General features: G+C 32.1%; 1 protein-coding gene and 1 long non-coding RNA gene across 4 annotated transcripts; one reads left to right on the top strand and one right to left on the bottom strand.

The window, feature by feature from the left end:
- Nucleotides 1–132: 132 nt before the first annotated feature.
- On the bottom strand, nt 133–24,272 carry LOC148605118 (uncharacterized). Of its 2 annotated transcripts, none has more exons than XM_088548122.1 (10): nt 24,136–24,272; nt 21,671–21,875; nt 18,084–18,292; nt 16,767–16,829; nt 14,933–15,079; nt 13,624–13,686; nt 10,191–10,389; nt 9,006–9,092; nt 7,293–7,409; nt 133–5,852 (listed from the first exon to the last, which is right to left on the bottom strand). In XM_088548122.1, the coding sequence occupies exons 1-10, from the start codon at nt 24,180–24,182 to the stop codon at nt 5,562–5,564; spliced, it is 1,428 nt and encodes a 475-aa protein (XP_088404248.1). In that variant the 5' UTR covers nt 24,183–24,272; the 3' UTR covers nt 133–5,561. The 2 variants fall into 2 exon arrangements, with proteins under 2 accessions (XP_088404248.1, XP_088404249.1); XM_088548123.1 differs by having other exon boundaries at nt 21,845–21,875.
- On the top strand, nt 24,201–27,749 carry LOC148605117 (uncharacterized). 2 transcript variants are annotated; one of them, XR_015915817.1, is made up of 4 exons: nt 24,201–24,340; nt 26,442–26,499; nt 26,654–26,800; nt 27,520–27,749. It is a non-coding gene; the product is annotated as an uncharacterized LOC148605117 (long non-coding RNA). The 2 variants fall into 2 exon arrangements; XR_015915816.1 differs by lacking the exon at nt 26,442–26,499 and having other exon boundaries at nt 24,204–24,340.
- Nucleotides 27,750–27,811: the final 62 nt, after the last annotated feature.

The following is a 27,811-nucleotide window of genomic DNA, read 5'->3' as shown; positions in this document are numbered from 1 at the left end:
ATTATTGATACTGTTTTATAGAAATATTTATTAAATGTAAATATGAAACTGACAAAAAAAAAACACATGTACCAATAAGACCGAAATGATTGATTACCGGTAATGTTTTGGAACCTTAAATAAATAGATATGTACAAGGAACCAAAATTTATGTTCGAATGCCTCATACCTTTAACATAATTTAATATAGAAGATTAAAGTTATTTAAATCTCAATGATCTGCCAGAATGAAATAAAAGAAAATAGAGAAAGATGACCAACAATACACTAAAACAACATTTACAAGATGAAATAGCGGAATACTTACCACACTACAACAACTATAAATGCAATATATCACATCCAAACTGACATCAAAACAAAATAATGTACATTACAATACAATATTTCACTCAATACATTTCTTTTTCATTTACAGTAATAAAACCTACAATTATAATACATGTATACCAATTACCAATTAGATAAATTCGTTTGTTTCTGTAAAGATTTCCTCTATCAAAATTTTAAAGTGGTTTATTCCTCTTTGCCACTTTCCGTCCCTGTAAGGTAGTAAAAAATAGCTAAGCCACAGAAAAGACTTACTGCCATATTTCTGTGTAGAAAAGATGACTTGATAAGGACAAACACAAAATTTGTGACAACATTAGGTGTCAAAATGGATCACTAAGTATCAATTAATGCAATTTAATGCAACTTAATTAAACAACATCTAATGAAATGCGGAGGTGTGTAGGTGTTTTTTACTGTCCTTATATATTGGCAACATGCTGCGACAAACTTAATATTTTGTCAAAACATTGATATAATCGGATTTTCATTGTTGGAATATCAAAGTTGTCTATCAATGTGCTCAATACGAGTATCTCCTTCGATGAAAAATGTAATAACATTCAGTGTTTTTCGCCGGTTGGCAGAATGAATAAGTTTAGGTCCACTTTGCACATGCATTTCATCTATGGATGAACACTCAAAAAAAAAGTTTTGTTAGCAAAGTATGCATATATTTACTTATATCGTATGTAAAATACATGCTACTTGTAGAGACTAATTTGATATATTCCAAACATATTACTTCAATAGGATCTATACTTATAATGGGTGGAACTATCATTTTTAAATCTGCAAAAAGCAGATTTTTCTGCTATTTAATATAACTTAGTTTATATAAAAATTGTTCTCTACATATGTTATGCAAGATGTATGTTAGTCAGAACTACTTCTCATGGCATCAGAATAAATATAATACAGGAATTCCTTGTGACTTCAATGTTGTTGAGGACTTTTTTTTACAAAAGAACTTATTTATATAAAGATGCACTGTATATTACTTATAAAGTCCCTGATATAAATTAAAAACTTTTTTTTAAATTTTAACTATTCCACAGAATATTGACATACAGAAAACTGATGAAGCAACTACATTCATCATTCTCAATGTGAAAATGTTCATCAAAAATAAAATAGAAAAAGTACTGTAATTTGCGTCATCAACATGAACACGTAACTACAATAAACAAAAAAATATATATATTGATATTTATTAATACTCAAATTTAAAAAGTACAAAATACAATTCTAGAATAATGCAGTATAAAAAACACTTATACAATAATCTAAACTATGTTGTATTTTCCTATATTTATACTAGATGAACATTTTGTTTTACAAATGTTTGTGGTCTATAATATGGTTCCGCGCATTATGATCTATGAACTACTTGAGGTTTTCTTTTTAATGTTTTATAGCGCTTAAAACAGTTTACTTTAAGTAGACAATTGAGAAAGAAATTCATACTTTTTACCAGATATTGACTTCATTTTTTATGGAAGATCTCTCTTGAACTGTCCAGTTAGCAACCTGTGGAAGTAAAAATCGCCCTTTCAACTGTCCAGTTAGCTACCTGGGGAAGTTCGTATGTAATGGTCATTCAATTGAAAGAAGATCAACCTTTGTGAAGTGAATGGTTTTTTTTCTGCTATTTTTTAAAAAATTCATATTTAAAATCATTTAAATATTTCAATCATTCAAGTTCAGGAACAAAAATCAACGAAAAGGCGTTCATTATGAAATCAAGGTCTACACAATAGCCAGATGTATCATCTATAACTCAGGGTCAGTTCTTAGTACAAATGTTACCGACTTCTGTATGTGCAAGGCAATTTAGTCCACTGTAAATACATTATTTCTAGACCAGAAGTTCAGTAGTACTCCAGATTAGAATCATGCAAAATGTGTTTCATGGTTGGAAAGTCTACATATTTTTATTTTTGGATGTTTTGTCTAAAATATTAAAAGTTAGCAGAAACTAACATGAGGCTTTTCATTCTTTTTATTGTAGATTCCATTTGCTTATAAATTAACCTAATTAATTAAAAATTCTAGAAATATTGTTTTTAATCCACCATACTTTCTTGAACAATTATACCTATGAAAAGTAATTGATGCAAGTGCATATCAGTTCAAAACAATTGTTAAACACATTGCAGAACCAAACACATATTCTGGATGGCAAAATATTTTAACATATACCAAATCATAAATTAATTTTCAGAGTAATCTATGCAACAAACTCAATTATTGAATAAGATGGAACTAATTAAAATCTAAATAATCTGCAAGAATGAGAAGATATCTAACTTCTTATAGAATTGTGAAAACATTATGCTATAACAACATTCTAAGGCTAAATACTTATCACAATGAAACAACTATAAATGCATTTTTTAACATAGCAAGGGAATATACTGACATCTTAACAAAATAATGTACACTGCTCTACAATATTTTACTCATTACAATTTAATTCATAATAATAACAGTAATAAAATAAATGATAATCCAAACAATATACATATTAACCTAAAACTAATTGCAACAGAAAATGTTTTAATACAAATCCATAGCATTTTGCCTTCTACGTTCAAAGAAAATAAGTCAAAAAATATTTGTAGAAAACTCAAAACGAAAATTTCAAAATTCCTATGGATATTTACCAAGGGGAGATAACCAAATAAATCCTATTCTTGTCAGGTTTTTGTTCCATTTTGTTAATTTCAAGTATTAATTGATGCTTTGATGTAGCAATTTGTTTCTTATTGATTATCTCACAATTTATGCTGCCCATTATTTGAAACACATTTGAAAAAAAAAATGGGTACATTTAAGTCTTGGGTAATTTCCAATTGCAGATAAAGCTTATTATATGGCACTTCGATCATCTTGACTTTTTTATTTGGCATTGTTACTGTCTGTAAATAATTTATCAACATATTACTTTTACCGCATAAAGTAGAATATTTATTTCATCATTTTTATCAAAAATGGATTCCTTGGACTTCATTTTTCGATGAACATAAGGTTTACTATTCAATATCTAAATACTAAATCTAGGTTATCTTGAAAAATAGATATGAAAACTCTGTTTAAATCAAAGATGATTCTCTATGCAGCGAAAAATCAACAAGTAGGTACCAATCCCAAACCATATCATATCAACAAGTAAGTACCAATCCCAAACCATATCAAAATCAACAAGTAAGTACCAATCCCAAACCATATCAAAATCAACAAGTAAGAACCAATCCCAAACCATATCATATCAACAAGTAAGTACCAATCCCAAACCATATCATATCAACAAGTAAGTACCAATCCCAAACCATATCAAAATCAACAAGTAAGTACCAATCCCAAACCATATCAATTTCAGACATGCTAAAGGTTGAAAAATCCACCAAATAAAAGGTGACTTTTTTTTCAGTCTACATATGCTATATTTTATGAATCAATAGATCATAGTTCTTTCAGCATACAGATTTGTATTTGTGAGAAAACTATATATTCATCTCACACAAAAATCAAGCAATTCAAGAACAATAACTCTTGCAATTTCATACAGAATGCTTAAGATTTTTTATCCCAAAAGTGCAATAACAGAATGACAGAGACTTGTTATTAATCTGTATCCATTTTCTGCGAGAAATAAATATAAATTCTGTAGGTTTCTGCATTATTCACCTCCTGTCTGACTTTTAAAAAGACTACTACTTAATTCCCTTAAAGCATTTTTTATTATTCAATGGTGTGTAAAACACACTTGTTTAAATAAGCAATGGCATACTATTCTTCTCAAGAATTATAAAATAATGGACAATGGAACAAAATGATGATTATGGTTTTATTGGATTTTTTTATTTTTTTTCCAGAATAATCAGAAATGTGTTTTATTATTTTATTTGTGAAAATGCCATGTTTGAAACTTAGATGAAATATTTAGGCATTTATTCCCTTTATTCTAATGGTTTCTACTACTAATGTAAATAAATGCATGCTCATACAATACTTTCAAAAAAATACTGTATAAATGAAAAACATGACATTATTGGAATGTAAATGTCCACTAAATAAAGGACAATATGTACCACAGTTACTTGGTAGTAAATAATGGGATGAATGATGAGGTTTGGGAAATACAATTTGCTTTACTTTGTTGGAAAAAAATGGTGTATGTTGCCATGACAACTGACAGTTCAAATAATGAAAGAAAAGTTGATTGCTAATTTACTCATACATAATATTTCTGCAGGTTTAAAAAAAAATCTTAAGACAATGCATTCCACATCGCCTATTTTAATAAAATATTAAATACTTCCAGAGAGCTACCTTTCCAAAATGACCATCCAGGATAAAACAAATGTTAAATAGGTGGTCTCTTTATTTTATTTTATTTTAATTGATAAAATTTGATGAAATTAAACCACCTTTATGTTTATTTCTATATATTTTTTATTAGAAGCATTTATATGTCATTTTGTTTGTAATTTGTCTTTGAAGTTATTAAAATTAAATTTGAGATTAATGAGGCAATATGTGTTTAGCTTATTGACTAGAAAGGACCCAGAAAGTCAACTTTTCATTTTATTTGTTTGAAAATGATAAAAACAAGTACACGACTAGGCACCTAAAAACTGACGTGGCTGGATTAGAGGAAACCGAAAATTATTTATGTTTGGCTTAACTACTCTTATAAAGCCAACTCCACAAGAAAATTTAGAATATTTTGAAAATTAAAGATTGACAAACTACAAAAGATTAATACCAGTTATCATTTATCACAAAAAAATCATTATTTTTTAAAAAAAATTCATAATTGCCATTTAATCACTTTTGACATTTTTAAGATAGTTCTTCCTTTTGTGATCCATTAAAAAACGCAAATGAAAAATTAGTTCCAAGTCATCACTGAAAAATCATAGTGACATCATAAACTTGCAATCAATTGTTGATCAGAAGTTCAAATAACGTCTTGTCCTCAATCACAAAACTATTGATGCCATATTATAGCACTACAGTATAACACTACATTTTCTTTTCATTAAAACTATTGTTGAGTTAGTTCATTGCCAATTTTATTGTCAATTTAGAGTATTGCAAATATATCTGTAAGATTTTTAAATGGGTTTTGATTAGCAAATTACAACAAATAATCACAACATTAATTAAATCAAACTGCTCCTTATTTACAGGGCAATTTAGTACATATGCCCTTGAATTCACATTCACTTCTTTGGAATAGGTTGCACAACCCCTTTATTTAAAACTGGTCCATCTTTGTGTAGATACAACACAGGCCACACAATAAAGTCTACAATCTCTCCTGCTTTTGTGTAGGACCTTAAAATGTTTGTGTCTATTTTTGTCTCTTTTGGAAATTCCCATTCTATAAATACAGGTGGATCCTGTAACTGCATCATCCAGGCATACTTGATACAATCATTGACAAAGTCCTTACAACCATTGAGTTGTTCATCTGTTAGGTTTCTTTTCTCCTTCAGATAATTTGGTAAAATCTGTAAAAAATGAAAGAACTAGGAACAGTGAACACACTTCCATACCCCATGCCCCTATATTGAAGGAGGAGCAGTTTTAAAGTTGTTTTTTATAACTTGATGATGAAAATAAAAACACATTTTGGCCAACTTTGAATGCTAATTGCAGGAGTTTTCCTAAAGAAATGTCTCTGTAGAGCATTTCAAAAGGGGCATAACTACTATAAAATAATATATATTGCTTCCATACACAAAAGACATGATATTTTGTCTGATAGTTTGATTAGAATTGTGATCCAACGATATTTCAATGGTGCACTCTAAGAAACATGTCAAAGGACATAATTCCAAACAAAATTTGGGGGATCAAATTTTTTTGCAATATCCACAGCTACATAGTGTGCCATTACTACATACCAAGTATCAAGAAGATCTGTTTAGTGGTTTGAAAGATGCACTTCTGGAGAATTCTTTTCAGGGGCATAACATGAACAAAATATGAGGGAAACAAATTTTCTGGTAAAATGCAAAATTACATATCTTGCTCTTACTACACATCAAGTTTCATGAAGTCATGCCAGTATTTTGAGAGGAGTAGTAATGATAAGTTGTTTCAGTCACAAAACTCAGTTCAAGGGGTACAACATGATACGACCGCAGTGGTCGATCCCTAAACAGTTTGGGCAAGTGTGGATACAATATTAGTTTTTGACACACTTGAGCATAAGGGCTTACAATTGATTATGGACACATCAGATGGTTTGGACACTATATTGCACAAAATTTTGAATTAAATTGAAAAAAAATTCAAAATTTCAAAATCATACCAAAAATTTTTGTCAGGTTTGCCCCCTTCAACCCCTTGCAATTTGAAAACTGTAAGAGATATCTAAAATCTGATTAAAACATGCTGGCAGGAATTTTAATGGGAAAACAAATTGAAAAATTTCGAAATCAGACCAAAAATAAAAAAGTCCGGTTTTTTTGTTTGTTTTTTTTTTTTTTTTGGCATTGCACATTTTTGATCCCCTATAACTTAAAAATGGTCTAAAACATATAAAATCTGCTGATACAAATGTTTACCAGAATTAAAAAAGGAACACAATGAAAAAAATTTAAAATCAGAAAAAAAACAAACATTTTACATGGGGTTTAATAAAACACCTCTTTAATATACTTTTTGGCTGCTTTTTCTAAGATAGTAGGGGCCACATGGCCTTATTAAATAGGAACCCTCTTTTAGTGGTTAGTAAAATAATATTGAAATTTCCCTTGATTACTCTTTCAAGTTTCAAAAATACATTGACGAATTTTGAAAATATTTGGTTAACATTATTTTTCAAGTATAAACTTAAAGTGACAAATGGAAATACATATAACCCTTATCACTCAGCTAGAATACCAAACAGAAAATCACAAAACAAAATAAAAAGATACAACTAAGATATATAAAAATAAGACCTTTTGTAACACATCAATGTTATTTTGTGTTAACTTTCTCCTCAAGTCTTTAATTGGTTTAGATAGTTCAGCAGGAATGTCTTGACTTTCATCACTAGCATCACCAGATTCTGTAGCCTGAAAGAAATTGTAACATCTAAATACATGTGTATCATATTTTAATATATAGACAGCAGTGTTTTATCGAATGTTCCCAGTGTAATTAATTTCGATAATTCACACTGTGAAATAATATCTGTAATTTCACTTTTGGACTTCCTCCCACAAAAACGCCACAACTTTGATATTAATTGACCAATCACAGAATTTATAAATTCATGTTGAAAATATCAATAAATTATAAAGAAAATCTATATAATAAACAGGATAATCAATTGGTTATCGTGAATTACCAAAATATGATCACTCATGCCGAGAATGCTTGAAGATTTAATTCATAACAAGTTCCTCACACCTGTTCAATCTAGACATTATTCAGCACTCCTTATTATATTACGGTTATTCACTCTTTCCAGTCAATTACCCTATTTATCATGTTTGTAAACTAATACATGAAGTTGCATAAGATACGCTGCTACCTTCACTCATAAGTTGCCATTGGACAAAATCTTTTACAAATTGTGTGCCCCATCTATATAAAACAATTTGAATTAAATCCATTGAGTAAGAGCTTGGATTTTTGTAATGAAAATTTTTCCTATCAATCCATGTAATGAAAAATAGCGAACACCCACAAAAGAGGAAGTTGATACAGGAGGACACCTAAAATTGCAAAAAACAATACCTTATCTATATGAAGCCACACACCAAATTTGAAATATATTCGGGAATTGGGAACCAAAATTTTCATATAATTTTGCCAGTTGTCTTGTAAGTCAAGGCAAGCAATATCACCTCAAATGCAGGCAAAACCATGTCATTAGTTATACCAACTCTGATTAGGCAGTAACAATATAAGAGCATAGTATTGCTGATCCATGGCATGATTTTGCCTGCGACTGACGTGCAGTATCACAATACTGACTGGAGAATTTTGGAGAATTTCACTCATACACGTAGAAGAAATACTGCAAAAATAATGTAAGTTAAGTTATCACCACTACTAAATCATTAATGTTACTTGTATTTACTTTGATATGAAATAAACATAAATATAAGGAATTGGGAATGGTACACATTTTGGTTTAATACCTACAATTAATGTTATATGTGCTCCAAAGGAAAATACCAAGAAAATTCAGCAAGATGGCTGAATATGGTTTTAAGTACATGAATTTTCTCCAACTCTTGGATATTAAGACTTCTACTCCAGCAATGCTAGAAATTGTCTGGCAAGCTATTTTCTTGGTGTCATCATAAATATATAGGAAAAGACCTCACTTCTTACATTTTAAGAGTATTCAAAGAATATGTCAAAGGTAAAACCAAGACTTGATTAGACTGCAGCTGTGAGGAAATTTGGAGTATTTTGAAGAGTGTTCCAGGTTTTACCCATCTCATATGAATCACTATACCTGACTAACACATTTGAAAGAGTAATCAAGGAAACCAAAGACCTGACATGGAAAACAGACATACTCAACAAAGAACATAAAGTAACTAAAATCATACATACAAAGTAACAAAAGCAAATGAGCAACTCGGACTCCACTAAAAACTGGGAGCATGGACCACGTGCACCGGTAGGGTAGTTGAAGTAACTTTTATACACACCTTTGAATCAGCTGAAGGCAGTAAAACAGCTTGTCCTATGAAGTTGTCCAATTGAGTCACTCTTCTTCCACATTCTTCATAAGAATCCTTGAAGATAAAACAATGTAAAAGAACTTTATTTCATTGTGTATCTATTAAAACCATTTTTGCTAGTTTTCTGAGCAGGCTCAGTTAGTACTCCAATGAGCTAAATGCTACTATCACATTAAAGCCAGTTTTCAATCAACTTTTTACATGAATGTGTTTCACCTTCCCCATCAAAGTACCAACTGAGGCCAGAAAATTAGCAATTTTCTGAGCTGAGTTTGAATTTCTGTTTACTATGGCAATTTAAACAAAATATCAAAAATAAAAATATGTACGCTTTTCAGCCATGAATCACATTTTGCATGATTCTTACCTGGAGTGCTACTTCAGCAATTAAAACAGGACATTCTCAAGATATGGTTCAACATGTGAAAAACCACATTTAGGTGTAAGTATTTATAAGAATCAGGCAAAATGGGAAAAATCAGAAACATGCATGTCAAAAACCCACCAATCTGACAATGAAATATTACTCAAGGATGATTTATTTGAAAAGACCATTATTTGACATTTGCATCATTGGATTTACACAGAAATTTTTCAATAGAATCTTAGAAAATGAGGTTTTTGACAGAGTTATTTGCCCTTGAAATGTCCATTTCAGTGCATTTCAATGAAATTGTTACTCAATGGTCCAGCATGATATGGAAAATCTTGTCTGTTTTCCTTGATTCTGATGGTGCAAATAGTCAAATTACACTAACAAACAGATGTTTTTTTTCATAACATGTTTCACCGACTGCCTGATTCTGACACTTAAATATTCAATATTTACCCTAGAAAGATAATAAATGGTAATTTCACCAAAAATACAGACCTTCAAACAATTATAATGAACAACTGTGTAAAGATTGGTGCAAATACAAACAGGGCATTCATGATATGATACGACACATAAAATCATAAACCTCTCCATTTATTTAAGTATATTTTCATAACTCTGAAACTAAATATAGAAGTTTCTACCAAAGTATACGTGAAACAGAATAGCGATCAGGTGACTTGCGTTTCCATAGAAGAGCGCATAGGCTTCAAAATTATCAGTAACATCTATTAGTCCCAAATAACCTAATACTAGTATGGAATGCTGAAACTTACTGTTAGAAAGTGAAGTAAAATCTCCACACATTTTTCCTCTTCCAATCCCTGATCTTCTAAAGCCTCCATGGCATCTGCCCAATCATTGTCGTACATCTCTGTAAACTTTTCTGCTATTTTCATTGGTCGATTAGGGTCACATAAATCTGTAATTCCAGGGTTGTTGTTCCGCAACCTGTCTCCAGCTATGGCACTTAACCTATAAAATGATTTAAAAAAATACTGCCATGAAGATAAGATTTGTTCTGTTTTCCTTATTAAAAACTTCCTCTTTCTGATAAAACATGATTTGTCTCCCTTTTAGAAAATTTTGTGTATCCATTAGTACATAATATAAACAACTCAGCTAGTATTATCAAAACAATGACTTTGAACAGACTTAAAATGATACCAATTTATTTCATTACGCTCATAACATGACAAACCAAAAGCAGAATAATCTTCCCTTGCAAAAGCAACTGTCGAGATTCATCTTCCTTTATATGCTTTCTCATGCGATGCCTTACAATAATATGAAGTTTCATCAAAATCAATTCAAGGATCTTTGCTGGTCTATTTAAGAATAACAAAGATTTCAAAGGGTTGTAATATCTTTTAAGATCTTTCATGCATGAACAATATAAGAAGAAAAATAGATGGGGCAGTATGCTCATATATGAGATATAAGTATTTGAAAATTTGGCAGGAAAAAAATTTAGCTAGATCTTACATAGGACAGGTCTTGGTAGCTTTTATCTATTAAAACAACTGAAGAAATAACAAGAATATCATAAAAACTTTCCAAATAACATTTTAAGGTGGGTTTAATGAAACTATGAAAAGAAAAGTGGGGATCACTGGGTAAAAATGCTATGAAATGGATAAAACCAGAAGAGTCAGAAAATCTGACAAAAATGGCTGAACATGACCAGGTAAAATCCTTATTGAGGTTAAAGTTTAAACAAGAGTGATGGAAAGATAGTCAAAAAGATGATGTTTCCAATTCATCCTGTTGACATTTCAATTGCTTGTTTTCTAATTTTCGCAGATTATATCAAAAAACCTCTTTTTGTGGGAGGGAGGTTTACAAATGATAGCAGCAGTTTTTAAGGTACAACAAGGATCACCAGTTTCATGTCCAGCCAAAATGAGTGAGATATTACACTTGTGTAACTTGGTATGAAGATATTCTAATGTAACAAGTTGGAATTGTCCTAAAGGAGACACATTTTTCTGATTTTGTATGGCAATCCAATAAAACAGGCAACTGATATCAGAAAGCAACCAAAATGACAATGTACATGTACATGTATGCCCATGATTTGTCTATGTTTTGTATACATGTAATTGGTGAATAGGTTGTATTTTACAGATTTCAAGTGAGGTTTTCAATTTCATCTAGAAAAATCATGTTCAATATCAACATTGCTGATTAAAATAAACTTCTATGATTCAATCTAGATTTTTTTTTACCAAATTACTTGTAATCCATGAAGTGAGAATACATAAACAAATTGATTTTACCAACCAGGAGTTACCTATCTTGTTAGAGCTTCATCTTTTTGTTTGTTTTTTTTTCTTATTCTCTACCAACCAAGAGTTACTTACCTTGTCAGATCTTCATCTTTTTGTTTCTTCTCATCAGTTACCAACCAAGAGTTACCTACCTTGTTAGAGCTTCATCCTTTTGTTTCTTCTCATTCTCTACCAACCAAGAGTTACCTACCTAGTCAGAACTTCATCCTTTTGTTTCTTCTCATCATCTACCAACCAGAACTTCATTGATTTTTTTTTATCTTATCATCTACCAATCAAGAGTTACCTACCTTGTTAGAGCTTCATCTGTCTGTTTCATCTCATCAGTTACCAACCAAGAGTTACCTTCCTTGTTAGATCTTCCTCGGTTTGGTTTACCTTATCGTGTACTACTCAAGAGTTAGATCTTCATCGATTTGTTTTATCTTATCGTCTTCCAATCAAGAGTTACCTACCTGTTACAACAAGAAATCTGTGAAATCAAGTGATACCCCCATTTTCCATCATGATATAATGAAATTAAACAAATAAAAATCCATGGTAGGCAGGATTTTGTTGTATTTTTTTCCAAAAATAGATCCCACCATATAGGAAAAAGTGTTAAAAAATTTCAAGCCACTATGATGAGTAAGTTGCTAAGAAAAGTGTGGCAAAAAAATTGTAACACACAAACAAACAGACAAGGGTAGAACAGTCTACTCCTGCTCCAATGGATATCAAAAAGTGTGATGGACAGACTGAAAAGAGTAAAACAGTATACCTCCCCACCACCCTTTTCCAAGTGGGGGTATAAATAGTGATTATTGAATTTGTAAACATCACTCATACAAATGTGATAACATACCACTATTGAGTAAAGGTATGAAAGGTGAATGTATGTTTGGTTATTTTCAGTGTGAACTTTCGTTTTCATTCTTAGTTGCTAGTATTTCATATTGAAAACAAAAATGGTATGGATAGAGAAATAAATGTTTGATAAAGACACAACTTCTCAGGGTTTTCTGTATAAACTGAAATGTAACTGTTTCAATGATGAAAATCAGTGTTTTTATATTATTTTAAATTGGTGTTGGTGTTCATGAAAAATTATCATCTCAATATAGACATGTATGAGAAATATCAGTACCTGCAAAAGACTGAGTATCTTGTGTTGACTGTGACTTTGCCAATAAACAATTTTTAACCCTTCACAAAAATTATGGGTGTTGAAGTATTAGATTAACTGTTATACCCAGATATTGCCAATACAGCAAGCACGGATCCAATGACTGGCATGCTGTGTGTACACCTCCTCTTAATCGGTAAGAAAAAAAATTTTTACCACAAGTTTCACCCCATAATATTTTTTTGCCTTGCTCTGCATGGCATTTAATTCAAATAACAGCCCCCTAAACTCCAATCCTGGATCCGCCCCTGTATAGGGCTTGTAAAACTGTAGCCCAATTTATTTTTTATCCAGAATTTTTACTGTTCAAAAAATTCAAAAATGAAGTCTGATTTTAGTTAGCTACTTCTGGGTACATAAACGTGATGCATATTATCACTTTTCTATTATTTGTTGTTACTGAACTCATTATAGTGTAGAAATAGTTAATCATCATATTTTATTATCCTATTTATGCAAAAAAGGTTTTGTTAATCAGATTGTAGTCTTTATCCCATAACAACCACTCCCTATCCTTTTTAATGTTGTAATTAACTTCTGGTCAAATGAACTTTGTATGTCTAACTCATATAACTGCATTTGGATATTTATATATGATCTGTTGAAAATAACAGTGAAAAAAAATGTTAAAATTAACATGTATGGTTAACCATGTAGCTCTTTTTGGTATTCGATATTCGGTACTGCTTACATTTAATTGGTTAACCATTTCCCTAATTTCATCGCTTTTATTAAACTATTTGTTTACAATACCTCTGCATCTGTGTAGACTGTTCTTGGTATGCTCTTTGGAAATTCCCAAAGTCATTTCTCAAACTGAAATTCAAAAAGAGACATACAACTGATTTATAACCACAACATACCAGTATTACAAACTGATTTAAAAGGTGGGACATTCAAGTACAATAAAACCTGTCTAAACCAAACCCTGAATAATCTGACAACATGTCTTAACCAAACCCTTGATAATCTGACAACCTGTCTAAACCCAACCATAAAATAATCTGACAACCTGTTTAAACCCAACATGAATAATCTGACAACCTGTCTAAACCAAACTGAATAATCTGACAATCTGTCTAAACCCAACCCTGAATGATCTGACAACCTGTCTAAACCAAACTGAATGATCTGACAATCTGTCTAAACCCAACCCTGAACAATCTGACCTGTTTAAACCCAACCATGAACAATCTGATAACCTGTCTATACCAAACTCTGAATAATCTCAAAACCTGTCTAAACCCAGCCTGAATACTCTGACAACCTGTCTAAACCCAACCATGAATAATCTGACAACCTATCTCAACCCAGCCCTGAATACTGACAACCTGTCTAAACCAAATCCTGGATAATCTGACAACCTGTCTAAAGCCAAGACTGAATAATCTGACCTGTCTAAACCCAACCCTGAATAATCTGACAACCTGTCTAAACCAAATCCTGGATAATCTGACAACCTGTCTAAAGCAAAGACTGAATAATCTGACCTGTCTAAACCCAACCCTGAATACTCTGACAACCTGTCTGAACCAACCATGAATAATCTCACCTGTCTAATCCCAACTATGAATAATCTGAAAAACTGTCTGAACACAGCTCCCAGGAGCCTGAATTGCTCACCTTGTTGAATTTTGTCTTTCAAAAGCAGTAAATTTAAGAAGAATTTCTATCATAGTTTTCAAGGTATCAGCTGAAAACTGTAAAAAAAAAAATGGCATTTTTCATTTTTCAAGGGCAATAACTCTTACAAGGAATTGTCTGACTTTTATCCCTGAAGACTTTTGTAGTCTAATAATATGGATCATTTAAGCTATTGTAAGAATTTGGCTAAACCTAATGGTTTTGGAGATTTATGCACAAAATTACTGTCTGACCTCTATGTTCTATATTTAGTAATTGTGGTCATGTTTATCAACCAATCAAAAATCTCCACATCAGTTCTATGCAAGATACCCAAAGAAAGTACTATACTGAGTTTGGTTCCAATGGCCTTCATGCAGATGAGCTAAAAAGGCATGAAAAAATGTGACAGGAAAAATATTCAGTTTTAATTAGTTACCTATGAGCTTCTTTTTGACTGTTGTGCATATCCCGTTCAATCTTAGCAGCATGCTGCTTTAAGGCATAATACTCCTGATCTTTTTTCTGGTTTTCCTGTCTTAGTTTCTCATTTTCCTTCTCTAAGGCAGTAATTGTATGGTTTGTACTGAAAATATATATATATATTTTTTTTCAAAAGGTCAAATGCATCTTTCAATTTCAATAAGTGACTATCATCTGCAAGTATACACTTTAAGTGTAAAAGTTTGTAGGAATCAGGCAAAATGGGAAAAATTATAAACATGCATGTCAAAACTCCACCTATCTGACAATAAAATATCACTCAAGGATGCTTCCTCTATTTGAAAAGACCATTATTTGATCTCTGCATCATTGGATTTTCTGAGAAATGTTCATTTTTAGTGCATTTCAATGAAATTGTAACTCAAAGGTCCAGCATGATATTGAAAATCTTGTCTTGTTTTCCTTGATTCTGTTGGTGCAAATAGTTAAATAGGGTATGTAATTCTTGTTCTAGTTTCATTTTCTTTACCAGAATTTCCGATGTAGAACGTATTGAAATCCGGAGACCGATCTGTATTTTACTGTTTATTTCCGGGTACTCGAAACTCTGTATAACAATGCAAAATCTTCCAATTTATGTATTTTCTTACTTCATTTATCGTGTAGAAATAGTTATTTGTCATTTTTATTAGTATTTTTTACACAGAAAGTTTTTACCCTCAACACTGAACCCAATGCTCTCTAAATGAAAAAATCTCTATGCTTTTGAATGGTAAACTATGACCCATTCTTGTGAAATCTCGGGGTCACATGCCGAGACTTACACACCCTATTACACTATCAAAATGATAGTTTTTTCCACACCATGTTTCACCTAATGCCTGGTTCTTACAGGGACTGACACTTAACAACCAAAAATGGTTCATACAAGAACAAGTTACACAAATCTGACATGGATGAGGGGCTTAAATATAGAACATTGTTCAAGTCTATTAAGTATAGAAAAATTATGGCATATTCTGCTGATTTAGCTCAATTTGATGATGCAGCTTAAACATATTTATTGCACTGCTTTAAAAAGTTTGACCATACTTTATCTTATACTTCTTCTTAGAAGTGTTTGAAAGACGGAGATCTCTCACGTGATGACTTCAAAAGGTTAACAGGTATGCAGCCTAATTTTTTTCAACTATTTCCAAGATAAGTACAATTCAAATTTTAAGATGGAAAGTTATTCATAATAATAAATACAGGTACATGGATTGTAATTTACGCAGTAAGACCATCCATAAAAATTCTTGGTTTATCAATCAACTTACAAAAAAAATCCATATCCCTGTTAAGGTATAGATAAGGTCACAAGGCCCTTTTTAGTCTTAGAAAACCATTACGTCAAAAAATGGGAAGTTAATGTCACTTGAGTCTGAAACTGATTTCCACAATATGGCATACTTATATAAAGCTTTCTCTCAAAATATCAAATGGCTGTGACAAGTACTTGCAGAGACAACTGTTACATGAAAGGTGTAGACTGACAAATGGACAAACAGATGTAGAACAGACAGACAGACACCATAATAACTATCAACCACCCACTTCCTAAGCGGGGGTAAAATAATGTTCACCTAACTGTCTTCTGAAATCTGAATGAACGGAAACAGCAGATCAACATTTTTTAAAGAATTGCATAGTAAATATAACATGGTATAGTGTCCAACACCCTTTTTGACTGGTTGAACCAGTACACCAAACAATACTATTATTCTGTCTAATTGTGCAAAATAAATTCTACAGTTCTTTCTAAACTTGGCTTTGACTAAAGGACTTACTTTTTCTCTTTTTCCTTTGTAACATTTTCCAACTCTGCACTCAGATTTTTCACCTGGTTTTGCCTGAATAAAGAAAAATATGTTATATTCTAATTATTGGCATGTTCCTTACAATGTATTTCAACTTTTCACAATGAGTGAGAATACTATTCTGTAATAAAGATTAAAATTTGGTGGTGGGCAAAATAACATATGATATCTGTAGGAAAACTGGCTGGTCTAGTTTGGCCATATCAGCATTCACAAAGAAATATCACCAAAAAATTTCAATTTTAAAAACCATTAATTTGACAACTGCAACTTTAATACTTAACAGACAAACAACTTAACATGAAGAAGTTGGTCTATTATCAAAGTTCAAGAGGAAAAAGTGATAAAAAAACAGGGATCATTCCTAATATAACACATTTTAAAACATACCCAAACATTTTAGGCAAGCTTGCTGCAATCACTCACTCTAAAACTTAATATTCTGTCCTATATGCTGCTATTTGTCAATATATTTCTTTCATACAAAAATCACTTATTTCTTTTGGATAAGAATTATGTATTATTTGGTCTAATCCTTATCTAGCTCCTCCCCTAAAACACGATTGGTATTTTTTACCATGGTACATACATGTAACCCCTATAATCACCCTCATAACAATATATCTCCTTCTTTCACAGTGAATTTTCGTTTAAGATTCTAATTAGAAAAATGAAGAGTTGAAGTGTTCATTTTTCTTCTATGCTATAACAGCATAAAAGAAAAATGAACACTTCCACTATTTCCTCTTTGAAAATGAAAAACCATCATTTTTCAACTTACAAGGGCAATAACTCTAACAAGGAGTCATCCGACAACTTTGATCCCACTGCATACTTTTGTATACTTTATTATAAGGATCAATTCAGCAATGGAAAGAATTATGCTAAACCTAACGGTTTTGGAGGTATGTGCAAAAAAGCTTCTGACTGACCCGTTTGTTCTATATTTAGTAATGGCAGCCATGCACGATAACCAGAGGAACATTCATACCAAGTTTGGTTCCAATTGGTCAAGAAGTGTCAGAGGAGAAGAGTTTTGCAAAATTGTTGACGACGACAGACAATGACAAAGTCAACGGACGTCAACGATGGGCAACGATGACAACAACTGATGCAAAGTCATAGCAATAGCTCACATGGTCTTTGGCCAGGTGAGCTAAAAAGTGGATCCAGGTTTAAATAAAAGAAGTCAATGAAGCATCACAGTGAACCTCTTCGGTCAGTCAGCATGCCCTCCCATTCTTCAATTCCAGTATCTACCCAGATAAATACTCTACAAATATTTACCTTTCTTTCACTTTCTGTTTATAGTTTTTCATTTCATCATAATGTTCCTTTCTAATTCTGTCTATTTCAATTTTGTGTCGTCTATTTAAGTAATCAATGTCATCATTCAGTTTAGCTATTTCATCACTATGTTTAACCTTTAATCTCTCAATTTCATCTTCCAGTTTTTTTCTTTCCTCCTTAACTTCATCAAATTCAATGCCCAGTTCCTGGAAGAAAATAACATGCTTATACATGAGAAAAATGTCCATGGTACAATAACCCCAGCAGTAAAATTATCTTATAAACCAGAAAACTAGATGCCTCCCCATTCATTATTAATTGAAGCATGCACCTTAAATTAAAACTAGAAAAACTGTGAGCAATGCTCACAAACTTGATACCTCCCTGACTCCCCCATTTGACAACATGCCCCTTTTTAACCTCCATTTTAATTTGGATCAAAATCAAAAATAAAAGGTGCACAATTGGAACATGTAATAGATTCTGTGAAGGTTTCATTCAATTTAATTCAGTGGTATAGGAGAAATAACTAATGAGAGATGAGTCCCCTGTCCCCATATTGACAAATGACAAATACCGTGTTTTGCTACGCAAAAACCCTCAAATTGACCGAGATCAAACTAAAAAATAAGAGGTTTTCAATGGGAACATGTAATAAAGATTCTGTGAAATTTTCATTCAGTTTCATTCAGTGACAGAAGAGAAGTAACAGATAAAGATGGGTTCCTACATTTGCCCATATAAACTAAAGTCCATGTTTTTATATGTGAAAGCCCCAAATTGATTAATATCAAATTCTAAAATTGGAGGTGCACAATGGGAAAATGTAATAAAGATTCTGTGAAAGTTTCATTCAATTCTATACAGTGGTGTTGGAGGAGTAAGGGACTAGAGATGTGGCCCCCATGTAGCGGAAGGACAGACGAACAAAAGGACAGATGGAAAGAAGGACAGGCGGAAGAATAGATGGGCACCCCACCACTATATACTTTGCAAGTGGGGAGTATAAAAAACTTGTATTAAGACTGTATCATGAACCTGTTTCTGGTATGACCATATTTGTATAATATAATATACTTTATCAAAAATAGTGCATTTATGCCATGTAACCTTATAGAATACTGAACTTTATAATTCTAAATATTCTTTATTTTTTGCATGTTTTTAAACAATCATCTTTGGCCCTACACATCTCCATTACATGCTTTTAAAAACATCATACAAAATTCAAAATTTAGTTTAAAAACTGTGGAAAGAGGTAGCTGGACAAACCATGTACCCCCTATTTTGCAATTTTTAAGTTCAACATTCTATCACTTTACCATTTTATTTACAAAATCCAACTTCATAGGACCTACACATATCCCCATAATGAGTTTAAACATCCTACAAAATTTCAACCTTATAACTCAAAAACTGTGGGAGAAGATACCTGGACAAACCCTGGATCCCCTATTACTCCTATGGAGTATTGAAAGGTTGAGGTACCTTTAAGGCTGAAATTCTCACCTTTATTTTTTGTGAAATTTGATGTTTGAATCATAGAAAACTTTTAATTGTTGAACTAAAGTGATAAGTCTAGAAATTTCCTATATTTATAACTTATCTGTACTGCACATTTTGATCACAATCATCGGTCAAAATAGCTAGTGTGTTTAAATTTGACAAAAACAGGAAGTAATGTATACAGTCCATATGAAATACAAATGTCTGTGCCAATAAATGCCCAGGTAATATCTTGATATTCTGAAGCATTTTTGTCTCTTTTATCGGAATTCCTGAAGATTTGGTGGGTCTACATTGGTGCATGTATCATATTTTGTACCAAATTTAGCTATTTTTGCCAAACCTTGAGTTTTCAACTACATTCAACTTAACATTACTCAACCAGAACTAACTACAGAATTTAATATGGTAAAGTTGTTGTAATTCATTAAGTCCTGAACAAAAATGCAGATTGGTAACCTTCTATTGCCATATTTAAAAATTCAACCTAGTAGGGAGCCCAAAACACTCCTAAGTGTACCCAGTCCTTTCTAACAACCTTTTATGTCATCAAATCAAACTCCTATGACCCTACACAACTGTAATATCTGTATAAACAAGCTACAAACAATATTGAATGTGAAATTTTGAAATGTCATAGTTTGACAATCTCTAATTTTACACAATATTTTACAAAAATAAAACTCAATTTGCCCCTGCAAATCTCCATTGTGCACATAAACATCCTAAACAATTATATAGCTGTAGCTAAAAATAGCTGGATGAATCAGGTACCCCTATAAGGATGAATGAATAAATGGACAGGGGTAAATTAATATGCCCCTTTTTTGGTTGCAAGGGCATTTAAAATCTAGCCGTCAAAAAGGGAGAAAACTCACAATAAAAATGGATTAACAACAACCTAACACAGATACTGCAATGCATTTCTTGTATTTACTTCTGACCAAAATTAACTTTTCAAGTAAACCTACCACTCTCTATAAGTTCTCAACAAATTGCTGGCTTGGGAATACCTTGATTTCAAGGGGTATATAAAGATATCCACACAATCTTCATTTGGCATGCTCGGGTCAAACAATTAGCAAAGTATATTATGATATACACAGGCTAATATTGTTCATGTGAAATTCATGTGAATTGAGCTTCACATGAAATACACTTAACTTGAATTTCATGTGATACTTTAATTCAGATGGATTTCAAAAGTGTTGCATCCCCTCATAGGAATATATAACCAACTTTTTGCTATTTTAAATCTTTTTAAGTGTCCTGTCAAATGGGTCATTTGTCAATTAATTTAAGTGTTACTCAATTGGAGCTGGGGCAGTTCTAACAATCTATTGTTCAATCATTGTTCATTGACTTAACTGTATGAAAAAAATACTATGGAACCTGACTAAGACAATCCATGCTATATATTTGTATTTATGACTATACATATACATACCAGTTAACCACTGGATAGTTCATTTTGGAAATTCTCCTCCATTGACACGATCTTATGTGGAATATTTTTACTTCAGAGGATCTTTTATGTAAAAATTTAATTATTTAATGTGCATTCAAAGAAATGAATTAATTTTATCCAAAAACTTCCAACAAATCTTATATTTTTATATGGGAGATTCTAAATTTTTCATTAATTTTGTGCCATTCTCCCCAATCCCCAATGGGGGAGGGGTTAACAGGTATGTCATATACCTTCATGTGCTTAAACTCTAGTTGTTTGTTTTATGTTTGAATCAAGCTATCATACAAGAAAAGTATGACTGAAGGGTTATCTAAACTGTTAGCAAGAATAGTCAAAATTTATCAGAGGTATTTTTCGATTGCAAAGTAACTTTCTCAGCAAAGGGATATATTCTAACATGATGCTTCGAAGTTCTTTAGACCACAGCCATGGTGCAAAAGTGATAAATACATGCCAAACATTTCGTGCAGCACATAAGCAGGGTAATTCAAAAATATGAAGAAACTAGTCCTATTAGGATTGTGGTAAAACAACGATAAAATGGAGTTCCTGTGATTTGTTTCTGAATTTGATTTTGATTTCGGAAAAAGCCTCTACAGTAGCTTACATGATTTAATTTAGATGCATGCTTGAGATAAGCGTTTAAGACATATGCTAGGACGTCCTGAAGATTGATTGGCTGTTCTGGATTACGTGGTTTACAACTTTTTAGTAGTTTTGTGATCACTTTCATATCTTTCCAAACTTCAAAAAATGCATTCTTCAAGTCATCATATTTCACCTCTTTATGTTCTTCACTGCTGGGATTCTTTCTACAAAAAAATCAAACTTTTATTAAATATATCTATTAAATTACATTTAATTGACCAAAAAATTTATTTAAGCACATAACCTTAAAATTAAAAGTTTAAATTCCATAGCCTAATCAAATATATAAATTAGAAATACTGTGAGCAAGCTCACAAAGAGAATACCCCCACTTAAGAAGGAAATTGCTGGTTGGAATATATCCTTCTGGAGTCATTCAACAGTACTTTTATTTCTTTATGCACAGCTACATATGACACTCAACCTATCTATCAAATTTCTTAAAGATCCCTTCAGTGATTTTGGAGCAGTTACATTTACAAGGTTTAAACATGCACACCCCTTAATATGGATTATCTCCCTTTGAAGTTCTCCAACAGTAATTATATTCCTTCATGCACATCTGCAAAGATACCCAATCTATGTATAAAATTTTATCAAAATCCCAGTCTTCGAAATTTAGCCAGGGACCCAGTGGGCCAGGCACTTTAAATCTGCCTCAGGCTCCTAATATTATGTTCTTAGGAAGCCAGACGGACTCCCAAAAATTTTGGGGTATTGTAGTGTTCTGTTTATTTTGGGGTTCTTAGACATATCTAAATAGTCTGAATCGAATGAGCATTTTTTGTTATGTAATTTCATTATAACAGATATTCTTATTACACAGATTCAGATGATTTGGGAAATTTATTTCGGGCCACTGAAAAATCATTCGGACTTCCAATTTGTGTAACTTTGGAAGTCCAAATGGCTTCTGTCTGAGAACTTAACCGTAAAGACTGAAATCCCTTGAGCGATTTACGAGGAGTTCCACTTATGAAGTTTTAACATGTAAAACTCTAAATTTGGATTATCTCCCTTTGGAGTCCTCTAACAGTAATTATATTCCTTCGTGCACATTTATATATGATAACCAACTTACCTTTAATATATCATTAAAATCTTTGAGCGGTTTAGAAAAAGTTGCACTAACAAGATTTTAACATGTAAAATCCTTAATTTTAATTATCTCCCTTTGAGTTCTCCGATAGTAATTATATCACCTTAAGCACAACTGCCTTTGATACCCAACCTTCCAATAAAATTTCATCAAAATCCCTTAAGCACTTTAGGAGGAATTGCGCTTACAAGAAATGGAGACAGACATATGGACAATGGACAGACAGACAGACAGGGTGATTTTATATACACCCCAACTTTGTTTGCGGGGGTGTTACAAAGTTTTGTATTACTAGAAGTTTGAATTTAAACAGTTGCCAAACCAGTTAACTCTCCCACATTAGGGGAGACTTCACAAATTCAATAAAAATTCAGAATCTCTAACATAAAAATGTTGCACCTATGGAAGGTTCTTGGTCAGAATTACTTTATGTTCTGTGAAAATACTTTAATACCGGTAATTGATGTTTTACATACAAATTTTGCTTTTACACATAGAAGGTGTCAACAGAGAAAAATCTCCCAAATGAACTGTTTCAAAGGTTAATTAGCCTTTGGTACTTTTGTATTTATTGTGCTTTGATATTAGCCCCCAAAATTGAACATTTTGATACAATTTTAGATCCAGTTTAAAAAAGATCTATACACTTTTGTTAAGTTCATAAAAATCTTATTGTCAGGAAACATGTAAAATTTTTCTTTTAGCCCTTTTCAGTCCCTATAAATTCCTAAACTGTACAGGAAAAATCCTCAAAATTAATCAGTCTGACCTTTAGAACCTTATGGTACAATTTCACAGAAACCCATACTTATTCACTCCCCGAGACCATCATGTTTCCTGCACACACAGTACCTAAACACACACAAAACACTCACTAAATGCACAATAAACGACCGCCCCTTTTGTGCGTTTAAAACAAACACTCCTATCATGCTTTAAAACACACAAAATCGCTTTTAAGTTACTTTATGTTCTTTGTTGTATATGTCTGTTTTCCATGTCTGGTCTTTTTCCCTGGATTATATTCTTTTTATTACTGCTATAACCTTGGTTCCACTGATTACTCCTTTTTACCAGTATAGCTCATGCCCATGCATCTTTAGACTTGAAGTTAATTCTCAGCTACACTTAAAATAGGAGCTTGGGTGTGCTGATTGTTCGATTCAAAGCTTGCTTGTTTTTATTGAATGGTATATGCACCAAATAAACCTAAACTGTGAGTAATTAAGAGACTCAGCGTTGTGCACTTTTTTCTACTTTCGTTTTCAACCGAATTATCGAAAGTTCATGTTCACAAGCATTTTATCGTGCTGTACAGAAATTACCTTTCCTTTGCACTTTTTCTAAGACCATTTGCCCGGAAGAAACTCATGATTACTGTTCTCTGTGAGGATGCACTTTGTTCATTCGAAATAAGGAACTGAAATACCGCTTCAAATTATAATTATCCGATCTCGTTCCGGAAACTATAATTCTGAGTTCCGATAAGTTCAATGTGAAAAGATTGAAAATATCGATGTGAAAAGTCAGGTAATTTGGAACTTAACGACTTAGAATCATTTCAAGCGTTTGCTTTTATATTTTTGATTTCATGCATGTACAATTTTGTTGTCATTAAAGTTGCATATTTGTAACTTTGAAATTCTACTTTCACTTTCAACAATTTTTATCATACCCCATTTAACCCTTTGAGTGCCAAGGCTATTCCTTTATTTTGCCAAGGAAAAATTTGAAGATTCAAATTCAACAGTCCTGCATATGACGTTGACAATAACCTTACGTCACCAGAAAGGGCGGGGTGACAGAAGGCAGAAAGAAATAGACATAAAATATTCATCATTTGGATGGTTTTTAATATATATTATATAAGTTTTAGTACATATACGCATTGATGTACTTACTTACATAAAAATGTACCCAAAAGTCAAGTTTTAGTACATATCCGCATTGATGTACTTATATAAAAATGTACCCAAAAATTGGAAGGAAAAATTTTTTTAAATATTGTAAAAAGAATATAATTAGACATTTCATGAGAAATGTCTTCAACTTGTCGATTTTTTCTAAATAAATCTAATTTACCACACTAAACCTTTTTAATGCTTAAACCTATAGTTAGAACACAAAAAGATTTCACAAGCCGCTATATTTACACTGATAATGATTTGAAAAGAATATAATAAGCTATTAAAACATCTAAAAAGAAGTAACTTGAATTTCATACACTCATGTATCCATTCTCCTTAAACAAGTACAGTTTAAAAAACAAATAGAAGTAAAAGCGTACGTACTATCAAGATAAACAACCTAATTATTGTATTACAAATCCTACACCCCATGCAGGTCCGGGTCTTAAAAGAATAGGCCTGCAGCAGCGCTAAGCTTGTCGTATAAGGCGACTAAATAGTGCTTAGAAACCTAGCCGGGGGCTAGGCGCTCTGCCCACAGAGCAACTGGGATGTGTGCCCCAGGTGGTGGAATGGGGTACCCCTGGCGTATTACATGCTGGGGTTGTCAGGCTATAATACGGAAAACCTGACCGCAAACCATAGTGGTGCACCGTGTTGGGAAAGATGCCACGTTCCTCGCACGTTAAAGAACCCTGTTGTGGTATTCGATAGGAGTAGGAACCTTTGCGCTCCGCCACAGGAGGCTAAATTGCCCGACCTTACCCACCTCTCCCTATTTCCAGTGGCAATCAAAATTTGTCGACCCCATTGTCCTTGTGTCCCATCCCTTTTTCATTTCATCATCATTTCATGTTCATTTTATCATCAATTTCATGTTCATCGTCTGAATATAGCTGAAATATTGCTGCTCGGACGTTAAACACCAACAAACAAAACAAACAAACTTTTTATTTTATATGTTTTATTGTGATGTTGTTGTTGTTGTTTCTGTTGTTTTGTTTTTGTTTGAATGCTTGTTTTTCATGTTTTTTAAGCCCTGACGTTTATATTGATAATTCATTATTAGAATGACTAAATATTCCATGTATTTTGATGCAAATATTATGTAATTTTATGGAGGGATACTAGATTTGATATGTGTCAAAGTTTTCTTTTCTCTCTTTCTACCCCGGACTTGACATTTTATGAGCAACTCGGCGGGTGTTTCTAGAAAAGCAGAGGACGCTTACCCTACCGGTGCATCTGGTCCATGCTCGCAGTTTTTAGTGGAGTCCGAGTTGCTCATTTGCTTTTGTTACTTTGTATGTATGCTTTTAGTTACTCTATGTTCTCTGTGTGTGTGTGTGTTTTCCATGTCGGGTCTTTGTCCCTGGATTACATTCTTTTGATTACCGCTATAACCTTGGTTCCCTTGATTACTCTTTGACAAAAGCCACATGCTTTACTTTATTATCGCCTATCAAACAGCTTTAATAAAACCGTTAATGTCAGAAAACAAATGATGCAGGACAAGACAGTTGAGAGCCTAAACCAAGTCATGAAAACGTAAACAGCCTTGATGCTCCCAATGTTGTTTTAGTCTCTGCAATGCAACTTTGCAACCAAATGAATATACATGTACATGTAAGTGTGGCGGAACATTAAAAAATACAAAAGCTCTTTTAAGAACGTCGCTATGGATAATATATCTAACTAACAGATTTATAGTTTGTTTAATCTAGGAGAGGGAGCATTAGTCTACGTTTTAAATGGAGAAAGTTGGGACGATTAAGCAATAAGGTGAATATATAAATTATTCTTGGTTCCATTTAAGCCCATAGTGGGTATCTACAAATATAATATTATATAATACTAATAAAAACCGAAGAAAAGCAAAAAGGATCAATTTGTTATACATGAGAAAAATATTTTCAGCGAATGCATTCTTTTTTAGCTTAAATAAAAAAAATGATGATCTGAAGGAGGACAAGAAAAATCTTCAACAAGAAACCAGACGGAAGGATAAAGATTTGGATGCTCTTAGGCTTACTGCTGCTAAGACAAATCAAGAGTCACAGAACAAACAGAAAGAAATTGTCGCGTAACCTTTTTACTTGAGTTCAATTTTTATGATGAACAACATAACCAAATGAGATATTAAACAAAGCTTACATTTATTTTTTTTATTGGAATGAATCATATTGCTAAATCATAAACAAAGCAGCATTCATATTGTAAGCTACATCGACGATAAAGAAATTAACTACATGTAATAACAATTTTATGCGTATATCAGAAGGCTTGCAAACATCAATCATTAGGTTATGACTTGCTAGAACCGCGACGATAACAGTTTCTTTTTCCGCCGCAGTCGGAATAGTTTCGCTTTTTACCATTTGACCTTAAAGACACTATTCCATGGAAACACAAGTCACCTGATCACAATTCTGCTTCACAATTGGCCAAATACTGATAACTTAGTGGTGTTCGAAAAAGTGATATCAAAAATTAAAATTGCGTGCCATGTGTTATGTTCTGAATAAAATGTAGAAAATCATAAATAAAAAGATAATACTTACTGCGTCGGCTATCTTTTTTTAAAGACAGTACCTGTTTTAATATATCAACAAACTTATACATGTATCACGTGTTCAAAAGCAAATTGTTATCAATACAATTGCACAATTGCAGAAAGCAGTTCTAGTTTGTCAATATCTATAATTTGACATTATGTTAACTTTTCACTCATTTTAAGAACTAACTTCTTATTGAATAAAATAATATTGATTGAATAATCAGTTATAGAGATTTCTTTTGCAGTTTGAGACGAGAAGTCCAGTGGTTACGTTTGGAAATTGACGCCTTAAAACAGCACTCTAATAAAACAAATTAAGAGTAATAACGCTGATAAATTCGTTAGATACTCACTTTTAGTCTTCCTTCTTCAGTGACTTTTATAAGGAGTTTTCAGAATGTACTATAGATTACAATAATTTAACAACAAGACATGTTTGAAATATTTGTATGTATAAAGAGTTTTTTTTTATCAACTTTTCTATTCTTCTTATTCAATATTCATTTTTTACTAGACACAGACATACACAACAAAGAA

This window comes from Perna viridis, chromosome 10, assembly GCF_037379345.1.
Source record: "Perna viridis isolate PV_CMFRI_1.1 ecotype Kerala chromosome 10, ASM3737934v1, whole genome shotgun sequence".
Classification (NCBI taxonomy): Eukaryota; Metazoa; Mollusca; class Bivalvia; order Mytilida; family Mytilidae; genus Perna; species Perna viridis.
Note: the sequence above shows the minus strand (reverse complement) of the source record. Positions and strands in the feature narration are given on the sequence as shown.